The sequence below is a fragment of the Zingiber officinale genome, chromosome 4A, assembly GCF_018446385.1.
Source record: "Zingiber officinale cultivar Zhangliang chromosome 4A, Zo_v1.1, whole genome shotgun sequence".
NCBI classification, from domain to species: domain Eukaryota; kingdom Viridiplantae; phylum Streptophyta; class Magnoliopsida; order Zingiberales; family Zingiberaceae; genus Zingiber; species Zingiber officinale.
In genome coordinates this window covers 158,240,352-158,259,702 of record NC_055992.1, presented here as the reverse complement: position 1 = coordinate 158,259,702, position 19,351 = coordinate 158,240,352, and the positions used below count along the sequence as shown (strand labels likewise).

The 19,351-nt window shown below is 36.2% G+C and overlaps 2 protein-coding genes across 3 annotated transcripts; one reads left to right on the top strand and one right to left on the bottom strand.

The window, feature by feature from the left end:
- The first annotated feature begins 20 nt into the window (after positions 1-20).
- On the top strand, positions 21-3,127 carry LOC121971882. Its single transcript, XM_042523377.1, has 7 exons — positions 21-283; positions 369-408; positions 591-661; positions 1,452-1,546; positions 2,214-2,281; positions 2,359-2,469; positions 2,799-3,127. The coding sequence occupies exons 1-7, from the start codon at positions 76-78 to the stop codon at positions 2,932-2,934; spliced, it is 729 nt and encodes a 242-aa protein (XP_042379311.1). The 5' UTR covers positions 21-75; the 3' UTR covers positions 2,935-3,127.
- Positions 3,128-4,030: 903 nt separating this feature from the next.
- LOC121971881 (F-box/LRR-repeat protein 15-like) lies at positions 4,031-17,563 on the bottom strand. 2 transcript variants are annotated; one of them, XM_042523375.1, is made up of 17 exons: positions 17,186-17,561; positions 15,769-16,000; positions 15,542-15,674; positions 12,173-12,272; positions 11,886-12,083; positions 11,525-11,795; positions 11,339-11,437; positions 11,175-11,263; positions 10,992-11,091; positions 10,715-10,882; positions 8,319-8,471; positions 6,751-6,911; positions 6,472-6,670; positions 5,625-6,088; positions 5,473-5,536; positions 4,800-4,889; positions 4,031-4,455 (listed from the first exon to the last, which is right to left on the bottom strand). In XM_042523375.1, exons 2-17 carry the CDS (start codon positions 15,943-15,945, stop codon positions 4,384-4,386), a joined length of 2,538 nt encoding a protein of 845 aa, XP_042379309.1. In that variant the 5' UTR covers positions 15,946-16,000; positions 17,186-17,561; the 3' UTR covers positions 4,031-4,383. The 2 variants fall into 2 exon arrangements, with proteins under 2 accessions (XP_042379309.1, XP_042379310.1); XM_042523376.1 differs by lacking the exon at positions 8,319-8,471 and having other exon boundaries at positions 17,186-17,563.
- Between the last annotated feature and the right edge of the window lie 1,788 nt (positions 17,564-19,351).

The following is a 19,351-nucleotide window of genomic DNA, read 5'->3' as shown; positions in this document are numbered from 1 at the left end:
GTTACTTTCCGATGAATATCGTGTTACCAAAATCCGGGAGCGATAAGGCCAGCCGTCGCTCGTTTTCTGTCCGCCATGGCGTCGTCCACTGTGCTCACTTCTCCCTCTGTCGCCGCCGCACATCTCACGACCGGAGACGACTCCACCAGGAGGCGGCACTTCTGGGCGAAGTGTTCATTGCCGCTCCCTCCGCCACTCCCTCGAGATGCCCCTACGTCCACCAGGCGGGCCGCCTCGATCGCGCTTCTCTTCCTCCTCGGCGGCTTCTCCGCCCACTCCAAACGTGATCCTCCGCCACGTTCTCCTCTCACTGCTTCTTCAGCCGAAATCGACAGCTGCTAATCTCCTTTTTTTTTCTTCATCCGTAGGCGCTGATGCGGCAAATCCCTTCGATAAGTACCTGAAGCGGTAAGCTAATCTCTTCCTAGAGATTCTTTGACGTCGATTTTATTTAGAAATTTCATCGTTGTGGAATCAATACCAGTTCTTTATTCGATCAAATGGAAAAGAGAATAGAATTGAACCTTCATGTGAGGTGTTGTTGCTCTCTGCTTGTGGTTGACACTGATTCAATTTGGGAATGACACTAGGAAGAAGTTGGATCCGTTGGAATCGTATGTTCCTGCTGTTCTACTGAGTCGAGCACAATTTGAGGACTTGGGTAACTTCTCCAATTGATCTTCTTACACTACTTAGTGGAACTCAATTGCTTACCCTAATGCCATTGCTAGAAATTACTAAAACATCTTAATTATATCGATATAGCTTTTAAATGAATTGCAGGAACTCAATGAAACCATCTCTCTACTATGTGAATTATCTAGTTGCACACGGGTCACACGGGTCGTTCTATTTGAGTTATCACCATTCCTTGCTCTATACAATAAAACAAGGAACTTGTAGCTATTTCTGCATTTAGGGGTCCCTTCCTTTGTTGGAGAAAAAAGTTACAGGAAAAATAGATTATTTGATGTCATTTGGCTGTGATAACTAAAATGTTTCTGGTGCTTCCTTTGCTTCTGCTTGGTCAACCATCACATCCTCTCACGCTTCTTTGTGATGATCTCAAACCCTTTAAGTGTTTGCTCCAACCTCGTTGTTATCTTCTTATTCCCAGAGCTCTACTAGGGCCACCCAATCTTGGGACAGAGGACGAGGGGGCAGTGGGGGCAATGAAGATGAGAGGGAAGTGGCAGTGGAGGTGGATAGGGCAAAGAGGATGAGTGACAAAGAGGGCAGGGGATTGACTAGAGAGGATGAGTAGCAGAAGTGGAGGCTGACATGAGATTGTTGCTTACTTTCTCAATCACCCTTGAAGTGGCATGCAAGTTAGTATGGATGATAAAGACTGTTATAGCATACAATCTCCCTACTGTTCTTTTTTGGAGTAAGAATACAGGAGGCTCTTAAATTATCTTTTTTGATGAGCAATTCCTTATTCTGCTACACAGAGAAATTCTTGGATAGCAAGCAGCCAAATTATGACATAAGTCGATCTTTGTTGCGTTCTGGCCCAGCAGCTTCTCTACGCATTAACATCCGAGCCGTAAGTATTTATGTTATGATTTTTTTATTTATTATGGGTGTCTGTTATGCAGTTCATAATTCAAACCAAAATTCCGAGTCAGGTTAAATCAAGCTTTTCAATTTACTTTGGTTTCATGAAAAAAAAAGTTCACTTCAATTTAAGGAATTTCAGTTTCAATTTTGATTGGATTGGCTTTTGATAAGTATTTATACATTAGTTGTTTAAATATTTGTTTGCACCAAATAAAAATAGTAACCAGAATCCTTTTTAGAGTAATGCTGTTTAAACCAAACTGATCAGATAAACTACTGTCTCAGTAGAATTATCGTTCTGTTTGGCTTTCTAAAAGCAATTTCAGTTCAACACAGTCCAGTTCAGTTTGGATCAAATGAACAACCTTTATTTATTAGATAACTCCTTCAAATATATGCCTCTCAGAACTATTTGCTTTGCCAGCCTTGTTAACTGCGGAAATTTTAGATGAGATTTGAATGACTTGGTTTCTGAAAGAAAGGGAAAAATTAATATTCTCTGGGCTCAAACTTGCTGCAGCTAGTAGTTTCTGACTGCCTTTCGATGTTGTCAGAGTAGTTTTGGTCTAAAATTTCCCATTTTGAGGGTTTTACCTTGCAATTTTAATGAGGTTGATTCCTTCTAGCATTGTACATGATCTTGGAAATTATAGGTGGCACAATATGCAACTGAAGATGGTAATGGAAAAGCAGCCTCCGATGCTGTTGAGCAATGCCTAAGGTTAAATTTGTCTTCTAGATATGTATCTAGATTAAAGCATTTGGGTTTATAAATCGATTTACTTTATTCATTTACAGGGCCTTAGAGGATCTTGACTCGCTTTTGTTGAATGCAATAAGAAATGATCCCAGAGCTTCCACTGAATCCATGAAGGGAAAACTTGACATTGTTTTGGGATCCTTGGACAGGTACTGAAGAATTTATTATATTTAGTAATGTTAAATTGCTAAGCACATATTTTCTTCCGATTTAGTAGAACTATTCCCGAAACAACTTGTGGCTTGAAACTTGATCCGTTTAATCGTCTATTTTAAGTAGTAAGTTCTTCATAACTAATGTTAACCACTCCTACATCATCATCATCATGTTAGTGTCTAGTAATTCAAAACTAATGCGATCTATTTTAATTACATCAACCACCCTGAGATAAAGTCTCCTGTTTTCCAGAACATAAGAAAGAATAGAATAGACGAAACAGTCACATAATTTTCTGACGGTATATAGTATCTCTCTGCAGCCTCTTGCAAACTGTACCATCCAAGGTGCTAGATCAAGGGAAGGCAATTGCAGATGCTTATATGGACCCAAGCTACCAAAGTGACAAGCCTGCGGTTTCGGACACGGAGATTACCAAGTTGGAAGCACTTTTTTGAGTGAGTTTGTTTCCTAAGTAGGGTTTCAGTTTGGAAATCGAGTACATGTTTTCGTAGCATGACCAATTAATTAGTTTTACCTAGGGAGCTTTCAAAAGCCATAGCATGTAAAAGTTTTCTGTAAATGAATGAACCTCAAAGCTTCAGGCGAGTGATGCATTTTTATCTGTTCGATTGGAACATTCGTTTACAAGTAGTTTACTCGTAGATGTATTAGGGATCAAAATGTGAAAATTAGGGATGTATCTAAATGTGTTAGATATCTAGATGTGAAAATTAACCATCTGTTTGTGAATGATGTATGTGCTACGGCAGCTTGATGACGAATTATAGATACAAACAATATATGTAGATAAAAGAGATGGTCTTGGTTTCAAATCTCACCTACGCACGTTACACTTAGAAAGTTTGAAAAAACAGGTGACGTTGGGTTGTCTGTTAAGCCCAATTTGCCTTGGTGATTAAAAAAATATTTAAAATTATGAAATTCGAGTGGAATTTTAATACGTTCAATAATTTTTTAATATTTTATTTAATTATTCATCAATCACTTTATAGCCATATTCGTACTCAACTCTATTTATTTATTTTTATAATTTTAGTATAAATATACTTTGGTTTGAATAATTCAAATTTAATTCATTTCCATATACGGTTTAATTCTGCTCGAATCAAAATCTAGAGAGCTCAAATTTCATTTCAAATCGACCTTGAGCTATAATCATTTATATTTTAGAACTTTGAATCAAATTTAAATATCACATGTATTTTTCAAATTCAAACTGCAATATTAATACTTTCATACTAGTCTACTCAATTCAATTCATCTGCACCCGTACTCCAGACCCTAAAAAATTACAGATACTAATGGCATATTTACGTTACAGATTCTTTAAAATATCTTTATTTAAAAAAAACTGAATTCATTTTTTTGAAAGCCTTGTAAAAAAAAACTTGTGCTTTTCTATTAAATAATACCTTGAATCATAATCTTGTATCGCATTAAATATTGAAAATATTAGTCATTGAAATAAAATACGACAGGCATCATCAGACATTTGAACTGTATTTCATGTATAGAGCTGGACTATGATGCTTGTCAATGAAACATCATGCAGGGAACTGCATTATTGTTTTATTTTCCAGGGCAAGCTTTCTGTCTGTTTCAGTTTTCACAAGGTTCTCCAATTGTGTCTACGAACTATAACTTTTCACCGTATTGCTACATATTATTCTCCCTACCTCCCTCTTTACAATGAAAAAATAGAAAAAAGATGAAAGATCAGTAGAGTGAAGCTACAAAGCAAACATGATAGTGTGCATCTGCACCAGATAGCCTCAAATAGCGAAAAACAACACATTCAAATTATGTACATCTTAAAAAAAAGGGGGCACAAAGTGGCTGCTCCTATAGCTGCACTCGAAGGATTGCCTGCTGGAAAACAGCTTCTATACGCAGCTTTGTATTCGTTTGAGACTCGGGCATATCGCATGCCATTTGGTCAAATCCTTAGCACGTATCTGCCACAGAAAACACGATGAATGTTGTACAAGATTTTCAAGGATAACACTGCATATTGTGTCGCACACCATAATTGCATTTCGTTTTAGCCTACCGCTGCCAAAGGCATCTCACTATTACAGGTCCGATGATTGGCTTATTTTACTAGGGCAATCCAATCAATATAGTGGTGCTTATGAAAATGTACCAAATCACAAGATCCTGCTTATATGACCGGAAATGTATAACTTTATCAAATGTCATTTTCTATTTGTAAATTGAGCCAATGAAAAAAATATTGCATGTTGTAAATAACTAAATCTGATATCCAATAATCTAGCAAGATGTAGATATGATATCTAACCTTAGGACAAGAGTCGATGTTCATAATTTCCAGTGTGGGACACTCAGAAATGGCAGTTTCTAACTCTTCTTCAGCTAGCATGCTGCAAGCCTGTGGTTAAAAATAAATCAGAACAAGACTGAAGTGACAAATTGTGAAAAAGAAGCATATAATACCAATTTTCATGAAGGCATTTGTAAAATTGATTCTTAACAATAATGCAAGGATATAGAGCATCTTGTTTAACAAAATCCCATGTTACCTTAATAAATGGCCAAATTGAATTTTACACAAGATATATCTTTTGGAATATTGGCATTAGAGGAAAAAAAAAATTAAAATACAAAAACATAACAACTAACTAGAACAAAATAGTGTGGCAAAAAAAAAAAGCACATAAAATACAAGGGAAAGTTCACACTCCCTCCCACCTTTCTGTGCAAAATGTCCCCCAAGTTTCAATATTGTTAAATGCCATCAGAAATTCATAAACTCAGTTTACCTCTCATTGGAAATATGACGATATTTTCCAAAACAAAAAACTAAAAAAATTCCTCCCTCAAAATATCATGCTTCTTTGCAAAAATATAATATAGCTGAGATGAGGACAGGAAGTTTAAAGGAAAATACAACAGAGTTTTTGATAATTGAAGAAATATTACTAGCAAATTCATAATCACAAGCAGTCATTTACCAGAAGCCAGAGATTGTTTAGCCTTGGACACTTGAGCCTCAAGAACTCCAGGGAATTACAATAGCTAAACAAAAGGTGCACAGTGTGTAAGGTAGAAAGAGAGAGAGCGCAAAAGCCTACTGCTAGTGGAAACTATTCAGGATGAGTATTACCTTATGTTTAGCATACAAAGGCTTCCACATGCCAAATCTACCTCCTTCAGATTTATAGATAAATTAAGGTTTATTTTTGATAAATAAAAACAATTGGCACTTGAAGAAATAAGGGCTTTTGTAATGTTTGGACAACCGGTGCAGTTCAAAATTTCAAGCAGATGGCCAGTCTCCAGGTAGACATCCTTCTCATTGTCTTTCAATGGGGAAGGTGAACAGACATTGACAGATTTTTGAGATAAATTGCAATAACTTCTGTTCCAGACAAGTTGATGCATATTTGCACAGCCATTCAAATTCAGATGAGCCAAATTCGTACATTGAGCGAGAATATTTAGTATATCAAGCTGCACAACAGATGAGTATGACAGATCTAATTTGCATAGGGCTGGAAGTGCACTCTCCTTATACAGGGCACCCAAGGAGGAATCTGTGAGGTACTTGCACGCAGAGAGCCTTAAGACCTGCATGTTAAAATCCCAAAGCTCAATAAAACAGTATCATTTTTTTCCAAGCATATAACTGGATTTATAAGCATAACCCTAATTGAGGGGAAATATAAAATATACATGTAAAAAAATCTTAGATATTCAAACATTTGTTTTATCTGAAACAATTTATATCATTCTCCACTTAATCTGATACATCTTGCACATAATACAGCTTAGAGTAAATCTCAGATGGTGCATAATTTAACTACTATGATACATGTCACCAATTTGAACTTTTATCAACTATATTCAAGGAAACCAGCATGAATGAATGCCAACAGCTCAGATCAAAATCACAAATATGAATCCAAATAAAGAAGATACAAGCTCAAGAGAAAACAAAAATATAAACTTACCGCCAACTTAAAACAATTGTCAAAAACAGGTTGTAAGTCTGTCACAAAGGTATAGGACAGATCCAGTAGAACCAGATGTCGAAGCAAATGCAAGGAAGATAGCCCATCAAATGCAACAGATTGGCATGATGAAAGGACCAAAGATCCAATCTGCAGGCAAGATCTAGCTGTTCTAGACAATGATTCATCACTTAAGTTCCTGCAAAACAGACAAAAGTTCACAAGTTCATCTAAAAGAAAATAAAACACATTCCCAGAGAAGAGATGACAGTAAATAACCTGCAGAAGGAAGCATCCAAGGACTTCAAACAAGAACAACTAATATAAGCCTCAGACAGTATGCCACATCCCTTAAGCTCTAACACTTGCATGCTTGGCGCTTCAATCTGCAGAACACTTAATCGTGGACAGATACCCAAATCAAGCAACTCAAGGCCAACCTAAACAACAGTCACGATTGATATCAAGGCATATGAAAGGAGTTGTCGTGGACATATATAAGATGACTGAATTTGCTCAAAAGATACTTAAAAACCGTTTTACACTAAAAAAACCATATTTACTGAAAATTTCAGAAAAGTAATTGGTGGCAATCAGCCAAAGTTGCAAAGCATCAAACTGAAAACAGTTTTTTTTTTTTTGGTAATAACAGCTAGGTAGAACACATCAAGCACATGTGTAACAAGGAAAAAGCATTAGAGTCAGTTCCCAACAGATATTGCCTTAAGAAAGTCAACCATGCAGATTTAAGCAATTAATAACCACACAACTGCTCAAATAAGTTTAATATTTCACATAGTTATTAAAGGCACTCGCCTGCTGTGCCTAGGCATAAGCCGTAGCCTTTTGTGCCTAGGCATAAGGAGTAGCCTCTTGTGCCTTAAGCGTGTGCCTTGTCGAAGAGGAAGAAATCAGTCTTGATGGAACCCATAAATCTTATACAAATATGAAACATCTAGTGATAATGATAATGATATGATTGAGAAAGATGATGAAGATTTAGATATTTGAAGTTCTTTTTAAAAAAATTTGAATTATGTGCATAACATATTTATTTGTTATTGAATTTTATATTAACATTATTGTTTAATATTTTATGGATTATAGTTTTGTTAATGAAATATTTTGGCAGAAATTCTTTATATAAGTTTGAATTGTAAAACTTTATACCCAGAGTGCATTACTTTGGTAAAGACATGCGTCTCACCTTGCGCTATGCGCCTCAGGCCCCATAGCACCTATGCGCTTTTGGGCGCCTAACACCTTAAATAACTATGATATTTCATCAACAAGCCCAAATAAATTACCAGAACAATTAATCAGCATTAGTTTCCAACAATGTATTGATAAAATTGTCATCGCTGCAAGATTTTAACAGCCGCCTAACTATGCAATTGTTCAGAATATGAGTTACAAGATTTAATTAACAACACCAAAATAGATATCAAAATAATCAATCTATCATTAACAGCTCTCCCTCAAGGATGTTCAAAATTGAATTTTAATAGAGCCGAGAATTTACTCTATTAATGATTTAAATTCATGGATCTGAAAAATTTCCCTCAAAAGATATTATACTCTCTTCATAAAAAGAACACGGTCTTATTTAACTTTTAGTTTACATATATACAATACAGTATAGAAAATGTATCATTTAAACATACAAAAAAAAATTCAAAAACTTCAATAAGCTACACAAAAAGGAAAAATTAACTGGAAATTACAATAGTAAACCTGAAATATTTTGCTAAAAATGATCTAATGACAAAGAAAATTCCCTGTTAGTAGAAAACTTGATAAAAGTTATTATAAGAACATAAATGATTGAGTCAATAATGGCCACATACCGGGCTAAATGAAGCTTTTTTAAGGTGATCACAACCATCAAGATTTAGTTCTTGAAGATTTGGACATGACAGTTCAAGGGTAGTGATGGCACGACACCCATCCAAGGATAGAGAGACTAGAGTATAACTTTTGATATTGATTATAATTAAGCTCTGGACAAAATGAAACCATCAAAGAATAAAGGCATAAACAATACAATTATTTTTCAGCATAATTTACAACATAACATCAAAAAATAAAAAATAAAAACTCTAGTCATAGTTATGATGGATGAAAACGGATAATATGCATCTAAAACTTCAAATTAAATCACTTCAGATAACTACCAGAGTTTGAAAGGTGAATAAATAAAGATTTCAGAAATGAAAGTCATGAACTGAATCAAGCCTTTCAAACATGCCAAAACGAAATGCTCAACATAACGGCTAGATTACCATATATCAATAATAACATCATGAATTATGCATGATAATGAATTGGGTCTTCTTAAGTAAGAAGCCTAAGTGTTGTTAGTGATATAGCCTTTTATATCCAAAGTCCAAAATAGTTGGTACTAACAGCTTGTAGTATAAGATGTTGATAATGTTGTTATTATTGGATCATGTATAAGTACCTGCAGCAAGGTTAGAAATCTCGAACCGTGCCGGTATTTTGGTCCTTGACTAGAAGGATACTGTTGATGTATGATGTTGGTAATAAATTAGAGGTGAACGGAGGAAAGAGATGAAGACAAAAAAGAAAAAATTAAACAACTATATAGTTCAATGTTTGCTACAATTTTGAGATTATCTTATATGAACACAAAGTAAAAAAAAAAAAGAACATTATCTCAAATTTTAGCATGTCATCAAGTGTTCACATGAAATAATGCTCGTCGACATGATTGATACGGCATAGGAGATATTGTCTTGAGGCTGAGCAGTATGGAATTTTGGTAATTTATCGGAGCAAAATGTTTCGACAGTTATGCTCGACACAGTACAAGATTTCCTGTGCAACACTTCTTACAACAACTTTCATCCTCACATTACTATGCCATTAAGCCCTATGCAAGGCTACATTACTAGTAATGTTCAAATTAATTTGAATATTTTTTTATTTCATTAATTGATTGTTGTTTGTTTTCCCTCTATTCTTTGCAACTTCCATGATAATTGATTCAACTTCTTCTATTGTGATTGAATCAATTAATTATTCTCAGGTATTAGTATTTCTTTATTTTATCCTTTTAGTTGTTCAACACCTCCATCTTTATATTCTGATCTATGCTAGGGGCACACAATCATCATGTACCATGTTTCATGAAATACTCACAAGGTGAAATTGGTAGGCTGATTCTATATACTGTTAGTTGCATCTTTATCATTTTCCTTGAGATACAACACTTACATATCTACAACTCTTATAGGAATTTCATGACCATCTATCTTAAATATTCCATCAGTTCTTGTTATTGAAATGACATTTCACATATCTATTTTTAGTTCCCTTAATTTAAAACTTTTAGTTCTAAATTTGTTCTCATTTCAATCCTTGAATTTATTGTATTTACACTCTCATCATTAGCATTATATCTTGGCAAATAACTTACACCAAGGACACCCAGCACTGACATCAAAATTACCAACTCGAAATGGGCTAGAGCTCAAGAATACAAACCCTTTCAGGCCTCATAACTCAAGAATACTTGAACTTAGGCATCTTAGGCCATTAACAAGTGCTCTTAGGTCTGAGATAACTCAAGCATACAAACTTAGCTCCATGTTGAAGTGGGGTAGAGCTCATTCTGTAGACTAATTACTTGGGATGAAAGAACCCTCAAAAAAACGTTTGGGACTATGGGTGGACCATGCCAGCAAAAATGGTAATAGAAAACTGAACAATGACATCCACGTATATAGCACTTCTACATACTAGCTTCTAGTATAATATCCCATGTGGAAGTAAACTAAATATTTTAACCAAACTTACATTTCATTTACATCTTGTTAACTATGGCATCTTTCTGGATTGCTTTTACCAAGTTCTCAACAAATACCTGAACTCCAGTTTAACAAATACAATTAATGTCAAATAATAACTTAATAATGATGGCATATGCATACATACTAAAATATAATTGTAGTGTTCACTCTACATTTGAGAACTACACAGAATATTTATGTGATTAACTAATCAATTGTAGTGTCTATTCTGCTTGTTACTTATGATTGAAATAATATACTGAACCTAAAATAGCATCTATTTCAGTAAAACAATGTCTATAACATGATGCATGCTTAGGAAACATGTGTTCATGGAAATTCAATATTGTTATATGCTACATCGAAGTAAAAACAGAACTGACAATTGTCAAGAATTAATTATCACAAACTGATATAACTAAACAACAGACCTGGCAATTGTCAAGAATTAATGATCTCAACTTGGGGCAACCTCCCTCACTATTGAAAACTTCAAGAGAATCTGTCAAAGAATCACAATTGCTAAGGTCCAGTTCTAGCAAGCTTTGGCATTGCAGAGACAAATAAGCCAAACTTTCCTGTTTTTGCAACACCAGTTTCTGCATGAACAAGAATCAGGGTCATACTTTCAAAATCATATTTCACTTCAATAGCATTTTATTCTATAATAGAAAAATAAATTCTAGCTTCACATAAGAGAAAGCAGACCTGAAGAACATTTGAAGTGATACTTATGTCTTGAAGTGCTGAACACCTAGAAATTTTGATCTGCTTGAGCACAGGACTCCGCAAATCTAAATAAACAAATCTAATACATGTGCGATTTAGTTTTAGTTATAGAGAAGAAACAACACAATCAAAGAGGAAAAGAGAAAATAAAGAAACTTTTACTTGCGCAGGTGAACGAGACTTATAGTCTGCAGCTTTGGCATATCAAGTGTCATGGCAGTAAGCATGCTGCAGTTATCGAGCTTCAATGACTGCAATATCTCAAGGTCAGAAAATTGACAAAATCAAGGAAACACACTGAGGAAAAATTGTTGTATGTCTCTAACCTCTAACATCACACTGTATGATATTGCAGTCATAGAAGCAGATACTATACCCTCACAGCTTTCAAGCCTTAAATCCATTAACTTTGGGAATCTCACAGCCTGAAAAGTCCAAACACATACTCTTACGTGCATATGAGATATGACGTTGGAGTATCGCAACAAAATACCATGGCATTTGAAACTAACCTCTAATGAAATATTTGGACAGTTTGAAGCATCAAACATGCATATGTTTGGACATGTGGAAGCTATGTCGCGTATGGTTTCATCAGTGACACTAGAGCAAGATGACATGTCTATTGATGCCAATAAAGGGCATGACATAGCAGCAGTTCGAATTGTAGTATCTGATAATTTGTGGCAGGATGATAAATCCAGCACATTTAATTGTGGGCAAGTAAGCAAAGCATGGGCCATGCTGCTGCGCTTTAGAGACAAAGTTTGTAGCTGAGGACATCTGCCAAGCACTCATGTTGTGCAAAGTAATTAGATTACACATTACAATATGGTCAGAGCAAAACAAACAACCAATTGGCACTACAATCACCTGATAATAACTCGGAGAACTCTACATTTTATCATCTGCAAGTTGTGTAAATTTTCATGGTATACAGTTACATCTTGAATACCATTGCCAATCGATGAATCAGAAATTTTCAAACTAGTTAATGCAGGACAGCTCGTCAATGTATGAAAAAAAACATCACTAAAATGCCCCTTGTCCAAGATTAAGGTTTGAAGTCCCCTGTGAATTATGACAAACCAACATATAAGGGCTAGCAATGATTAAATAAATAAAAATTGAGCCAAAGTCAAAGAGAGCTGTAAATAAACCTCAGAGAATTCATTGCATGAATGACAAGGGCATCAGAATTTGGTGTGCCATTCATACTCAGTTCAGTAGCATTAGGGTAATGATCACAAATAGAAATAACTGCAACAAAATCATACATTAGCAGTTGGTAAGCAAAGTAACATTCAATATGAAGTAAATAGTTGGAATATCATTTGATTTATGAGGAATTATTTAGAGTCAACAAGTAGTGATCTCGCACAAGACTGAAATCTGGAATTAGAAACAAAACCAATGTAATGGAAGAATCCTCTTGCAGACCATTCACTTGTTGAACCCCATGGTTGTTTTGATGTGATCAACTAAGTTAGGTTAGATTCTGTTTGGTTTTAATCCCTATGTCTAAGTGTGCAGGAGCTTAGTAGCGCAGGAAATCGAGCGGAAGACGCAACTAGCGAGAAGGACGACACGGGAAGGGAGCCGACGGGCTCGGTGCGTCCGAAGGACGAAAGAGCTGCGGAAGAGTACATCGGTGGACAAGAAGAACGTACGTGGCGTTCGAGGGATGAGAAGCCGGAGCGGAAGCCTGCTCGAGGAGAAGGTCGGAAATTGGGTTCGGGTGAGCCCTATTTCGGCTGGCCGAAATCACCCAAGCGATCGGAGCTTCGGAAGAAGAAGAAAAAGAGAAACTGGAAGCTATTTATACCATGCAGGTTGAAGGCACCCTCAACCCAGTCTTTGTGATCGTTGGCAAGCGGATAAAACTTTATCCGTTTATCCACCTTGGAGGCACCCTCAATCCCTTTGGATGCGCCCTCAACATTCGAGATAGGTTTTCCAAAAGCTATATAAAGGCCCCTGGAGCTAGGAAATTAATCATTCAACTCTGTAATCAATTCCTAGTAACTCTTGAGCTCTCTAAGTGTGTAAAAGGCTTCTCCGCCTTCAGAGAAGGAGACTTTTAGTGCATCGTTCAACCGCCTTGGATTAACAACCTTATTGGTTGTAACCAAGTCAATTGCTGAGTTCCTTTTCCTTCTTTTCTGTTATTTTTTATTTTATTGTTGCTAATTTTTGAGTTGAAAGTACGAGGAGGGTAGTTATTATTTTGTAGGCAATTCACTCCTCCCCTCTTGCAGGTCCCGCTGCACCAACATCACTTTCTTTTGTGTGACTTAATTCTATCCTATCCAAAAACATGTTAAATGGTTAAGTATGGCAATATCAAATAGCCTCAGATTGAGGTTTTTCTACCTGAAGCTTCTTCATATAGAGAAAAAAGAAAAGTTTCTAGGCTTCTGGCTGCTTTTAGTTTTGCATTTTACCTATCCTCCCTTGTATGAAATGTGAAATTTGACTCATCTTTCCTTCAGTGGCTCCCTCACTGATGAAGTTTGGAATTTTCTATGAAAAACTGTTCTACAAATTAACTTGAAAAGAGAGCAGGAAAGTGGGCCAATGAGCCATACAAATGGGCTTGAAACTTTCCTAAGCTTATAATTGCTTAATGCACCATGGTTTAACAACTGTCTCACTAAATAAGATTGGAAAATCTAAACACACTCCAGTTAACGTAATACCACATAATCTAATGGATCCCAATATTACTAATTGAGATAACCTTGCACAACAGTCAATGGAGGGATAGGATCTATGTAGACCATCCCAAGTAGTTGAGATCAATACGCTATGATGATGATATATAATACTATCGTATGATAAAATATGATATAACCATTGTTTCTTTTATTACAAAGCAGATTTTTATTGCAAAAGTAGTGTGGAGTCACAATAACCAATAACATACAATGTTAAAAAAAAGGGTAGCCCGGTGCACGAAACTCCCGCCATACGGGTTCTAGGGAAGGATCTATTGTATGCAGTCTTAACCTGTTTTTTGCAAAAGGCTGTTTCCAGGATTCAAATCCATGACCTTTAGGTCACAAAGCAACAACTTTACCGTTGCGTTAAGACTCCCCTTCTAAGAAAATAATAATTGAAGTTCATAAAATGACACACATATACATGAAAAACTATTAAATTTGATAACATGGTACTGTTGATAACAATGCTAAGGAAATAATCTCTTTATTATGATTTAGCCACCAGTGTGATGAGACAGGCGTCCAACATTCTACCAAAACAAAGGAATTAAATGAACCCCAAGTTCAAGCAGGGAACTTAACTGAAGGAAGCCCATACAAGTAATTGTCACATTCTATGATCAGGAGATAGAAAATGTGTTTGATAGAAGGGCAGCATATAGCATAAGTTGGTAGCAAGGAAGTAGTATTTATTTGATTTTAGGAAATTACTAAGATCAGTTTTGACATTCTCAGGTTTTTCTTTTCAAATTATAGATACTCATTGGTTTCAATTTACTGTAGGTAAAGCTTAGGAATAGGAAGTATTGTCACTAAGAAAGTAGTGAAATGGAAAAACATAGAGAAAGTGAAGGGAAAACGATGTATGGTTGAATTTTTTTTTTTTGTTTTTTTTTTTGGTTTCAACAAAATAGATTAAATAAAAGAGACCCAATTGCATGCTTTCCCTAAGCCGAAATGGAGATGATGTTGGGGCTGACCTCTTCGAACCCAACCCTTCTTTGATCCAGTTCATCCCAACTGCCTCATTGGACAATAATGGCATAATCTATGGAGAATGGTGTAGCCTATGGAAATATAAAGGGGGTCTACGGTCAGGTATTCGGCTAGGGATATATCCCTAAACAGTAGGTGTAGTAGTTGTAGAAATAATAGTTGGTTAAGCCTTTATCCTAATCTTAGATTTTGAGACAGTAAAATCAAGTTCTTGTTTGGATCCATTAGTTCTTTAATTGGATCAGCATGTGGATCTACTTTTGATTCTACTTCTGTTGAACCTGTTCTTGCAATGGAACCATGTTTTTTTTTTTTGACAAAGGGAAACAACCAATTACATGCAATTGATGCTACATTAGTCTCAGATTGTTATTTGAGGCCTTCATGAGCATGTTTAAGTATCAAAGGGACTATTATCTAAGTATCTTGACATTTGGGATTAGATCGGTTGTTCTTTAGGCTTTAACACAATATTAGAGATAGCTCCACTGCTAGCTATGTTGGGGCCGAGAGTACATGCTAAAGAGGGTAGGAGGAAGAGAGAAGAGAACACAATTCCTCTTTTTAGTCTCACATTACAAAGGCAAGTCCTACAGGCATGCTTAAATATTAGAGAGACCTCCTAGCAACGGCATTTTGGGTTGAATTTGATTCGCCTTTGGGTATTAACATATCAGAGAAAAAATAGTCCATAAAAGTGTACTTTGCTAAAAAAGGTAAATGATATTTATAGAAGCTAATATTTGCCAATATCATTTTTCAGTTAATAGAGATAAACATGACAAGCAAGAAGACAAGAAGAAGTCATACAGTTCTGTATGGAGATCCTTGTATTTTCAAACTTTAGGCACCTCCAAAAATTTTCATTTGTGCTAGCTACCAACCACTGCCTACATGTAGACCCAGCTCTACACAAATCTTTTTGTCCTAGGAAAGAGAACACCTGCAAAGCATATCCCACTTATAATGAATGCAAGTTCAAGGCTTCAAGTAAATGATTACTAAAGAAACATATCAAAAGAAATTCCAAGACATACCAGATGCAGTAGATCATCCGAAAGATCCATCCTGAACTCCACATCCTCAGTATTTCTAGTACCTGAGATATCCCCATAAGCAACCCCACCATCGGATTTGTTATTTCCATCATCTGGTAGAGTGCTGGAGCTCTGACCTTTCATTTCTTCAGGTTGATATGATGAACTTAGTGTCATAAAATCAATAGCAGATGCTGGTACAACTGGTTCAGTAGAAGAGGTAGGCACTTCACTGAGCAAAGAAAAGAATATCAGGGAGGGAGTGAAAAGGAAACCATGTTTGAAGAATTAAAAGTTGGAGTATAACAACAACACAAGGCAATAAACATTATGACAACAAATCCAAACATGATATTGCTAAAAAAGTAGACTGTAGTTGTAGACAACCCATCATGTAGACATGACAAATATAACTGGGCATACAAATAAACACCCGAAGGTAGCTGGTTTAAACTCTATCAATCCATTTCCAAACAAATCAAATGTTTCTATAGTAAACCCTAATGCATATTCATTGCAACTGCATAATCATGGTAGCAACTGTAAGGAGCTATGTTGTTTCTATATCAATCACATGACCAGCAAATTATGATGAAGTAATATAACCATTGCAATAGCCAATAAGTAACAAAATTCAAGTTGGAAAAAAAATTTAATAGGCCAAAACTAGACCAGCACATACTTCAAACCAAAAATTCAACAAGCATTAAAATGGTATTTTGATCAGCAAGAACGAAAAGAATCTTGAAATATGTGCGTGGAAAGAGACGAGGCGCTAAAAATATTGCTGTTGGTCAGAAAAGACTTTAGGCCACTTGTGCTGGGCATCCTTATCCTTGTCCAATGTTGCTCCCATCTCTATCAAACTTTCTTTAGAGTCACCCACCTCTCCACAATTCTTCTCCCATTCTCCAATATCCAATTGCCTGACACGTCCTGACCTCTTGACATCATGGGAGCTCCCAGAACCTTGCTCTGACGATGCTGATCTGTTTCTTGCAGGCCCACTACTTGTAAACCCTACATTCCATTCCCGATGGGTCAGTGAAAGGCTGAGTTCTAATTCATCATCTTCCTCCTCGTGCTCGACCAATGCCTGCAACCCAACCTCCCCACCACCATCCTCAACTTCAACTTCGTGAACCACCGCCTTCATGCGTTCATCCGCTATGGCGCAGTCCCTCAGCCACGCACAATAACAGAAAAAAGCTAAAATACTATCCCAACATCTGAGATCAGCATAGCTGCGCAATCGCCTAATACGCCCTATCTTAAACCCTAACCTAAAATCCAACAAATTGTCAACGCCGAGACTGAAGTGAGAACATTTTCGTCAACACAAAATACCATGCAAGAAAATGTAAGAAAACAAGAAAAAAAACCCACGATTTAAACCAGAAGGGCTCGCGATCTTTACCGTTAGAGAAACAAGAAGGGGGTCAAAAGCCAAAAAAAATAACAGAAAATGTAGATCCTTCGCGACTATCGAAGATCGGATTTCCGGAGGAGCTGATTGGATCGTAACGATGAATCTGAAACTAAAATCGCCCTCTTTCTTCTCCTCTTCCAAAAATCGACGCGCCGCTTGCCCTCTTGATCGCTTCGCAAAACCTCGTCGATGGTCGGATCGTAATGATGAATCTGAGTCTGGAAATCGCCCTGTCTTGCTTCTCCTCCTCCGACAATCGACGCCCCCCGCTCGTCCTCTCGCTCCGCTTTTTGAAACCTCGTAGTCGTCGATTTCGAGAACCGAGTTGAGGGGGGAGAGAGAGAGAGAGAGAGAGAGAAGGAGACCTCCGGGTTTGCTGTGTGAAGAAGTGAAATCGACCGGCTTGGATGGACCCTGTTGCGGGTCCCACCCGCTGCTTAGACTCTACGTGGGAGTTAACTAGTGGCGGAAATGGAAGTCTGCTGTAGGTGGTGTTCATCGGCACCGAGCCCGTGCATCGGTCGCCTCTCACGCGGGTCCCGTCGGAGATTTACGCGTGGAGGAAAAGTGTAAGTCAGAAAAGGAGTTTGCTGTTGTGTCGTGGATTGTCGAACCTATCGGAGTGGAGTGTAGCTCGTCCCCCCACACGGACGGAAGCCCGTGATCCCCGCGCAAAAGACGCAAATGGCCTGTGTTTATTTGAGATGATGGAAATGTGAATTGAATCGGAAGGAAAGAAGAGAAGAGGGAATAGAGAGATTCAAGATCCATCTTACCTGTTTACTAATTACCCTAAAGAGAAAGATATTCTTATCTTCAAGCCCATGGCTTCTTTTGTAAGTGGGCAACAACGACTCTAATTTAATCGTGTTTACTCAATCAACATACACAGTTCGTATATAAAAAATTACTTCAAGGATTATGGTGCAATGGTCAAGGTGTTCAGATTTCTATTTAGCAAAAGAAATAGCATTGAAAATAATATATTAGATAATGAGATGTGATTTTATTATTTAGTTATGATATTGAGTAATTTTATTTATTGGCTTTCTAATAAAGCTTATAAATTATACAAAAATTATGTGTATTTTTATAGTTCGAGAATTCCTCTAGTATGAAGGATATTCAAATATATTATATTTGTGATTCTTAACTATCATTGTCAAATGATTAGAAGGATGATTGCATCATCAACTTATATATCTTTCATGCTTTAGACATTTCTCTTTAGGTATTTGATAATTTATTCTCTTTTATATAATTTGAAGACAGATTATAAAAGATACCTAGAATAAATGAAATTATCTTTTATTATATTTTTTTATTACACGAGTCTATTTTGCTTCTAGCTATTCTTAAAGCTTTTGATTTAGGTAATTATGATATGATATAAACTAACTTTTCTTTTTAAATTTCAAGATCAAGAGATCCTTCAATTAATACCTTTTTGGCTATTGTAACATTCGAAACACATAATTTAACTTTTGAAATAGCACTAAGTATAATTTTTAGTTTAATAAGATTGATAAAAGATAGTTTTATTATCTTGCATACACCTACATAAAACTTGTGAGCACTTATTGTTATTTTTTTAAAATTTTTTATTTCTTTTAGCTTAAATACTAAACCTTAAATAAAAAAATTAAATGCTCATGGATATATGTGCAATATAACATTTCACTATATACATGACACCCCCTTGGGCGTCGCGCCTAGCATGGGTTACTGAGTACACACAGAGCCCCCAAAAGTATTTTGAACACCCCACGTGTACTCAGTCACCCACACTGGGCACCCACAAGGGGGGCCCAACATATCATATCTATATAATCAACTATAAATTATTTAATTTGATCTTAAAATGTTAGATCATGTTAGCACACAACAAAATTGACGTTCAATTTCCATACACCTACCTAAGTAGCCAAATAATTTGACGTCTATACTTCATTACTCCAAAGAATTCACGATAACTCATGACCACTTGCGAGTGACCTCACAACAATGCTGCAAAAGATTTGACCTAGACCATGGGTTGACAAGGAAGGGAAGGAAAATTCATTTTGCTTGATTTTTGAACGGATAAAAAAATGATAAAAATAATCCAAAAATATATATTTTTAATTTGTCCAACTATTATTTTGCAATGGATAA

Bases quoted from the DNA above. Each gene is read 5' to 3' on its own strand.
- LOC121971881 (XM_042523375.1), bottom strand. From the start codon at position 15,945: ATGACACTAAGTTCATCATATCAACCTGAAGAAATGAAAGGTCAGAGC. The intron at 11,796-11,885 runs GTGATTGTAGTG...AGTGCTTGGCAG, and splicing joins GTTCTCCGAGTTATTATCAG to ATGTCCTCAGCTACAAACTT. The intron at 6,912-8,318 runs GTATGTGGCCAT...ACTGTTGTTTAG, and splicing joins AAAAAGCTTCATTTAGCCCG to GTTGGCCTTGAGTTGCTTGA.
- LOC121971882 (XM_042523377.1), top strand. From the start codon at position 76: ATGGCGTCGTCCACTGTGCTCACTTCTCCCTCTGTCGCCGCCGCACAT. The intron at 662-1,451 runs GTAACTTCTCCA...TCTGCTACACAG, and splicing joins AGCACAATTTGAGGACTTGG to AGAAATTCTTGGATAGCAAG. The intron at 2,470-2,798 runs GTACTGAAGAAT...ATCTCTCTGCAG, and splicing joins GTTTTGGGATCCTTGGACAG to CCTCTTGCAAACTGTACCAT.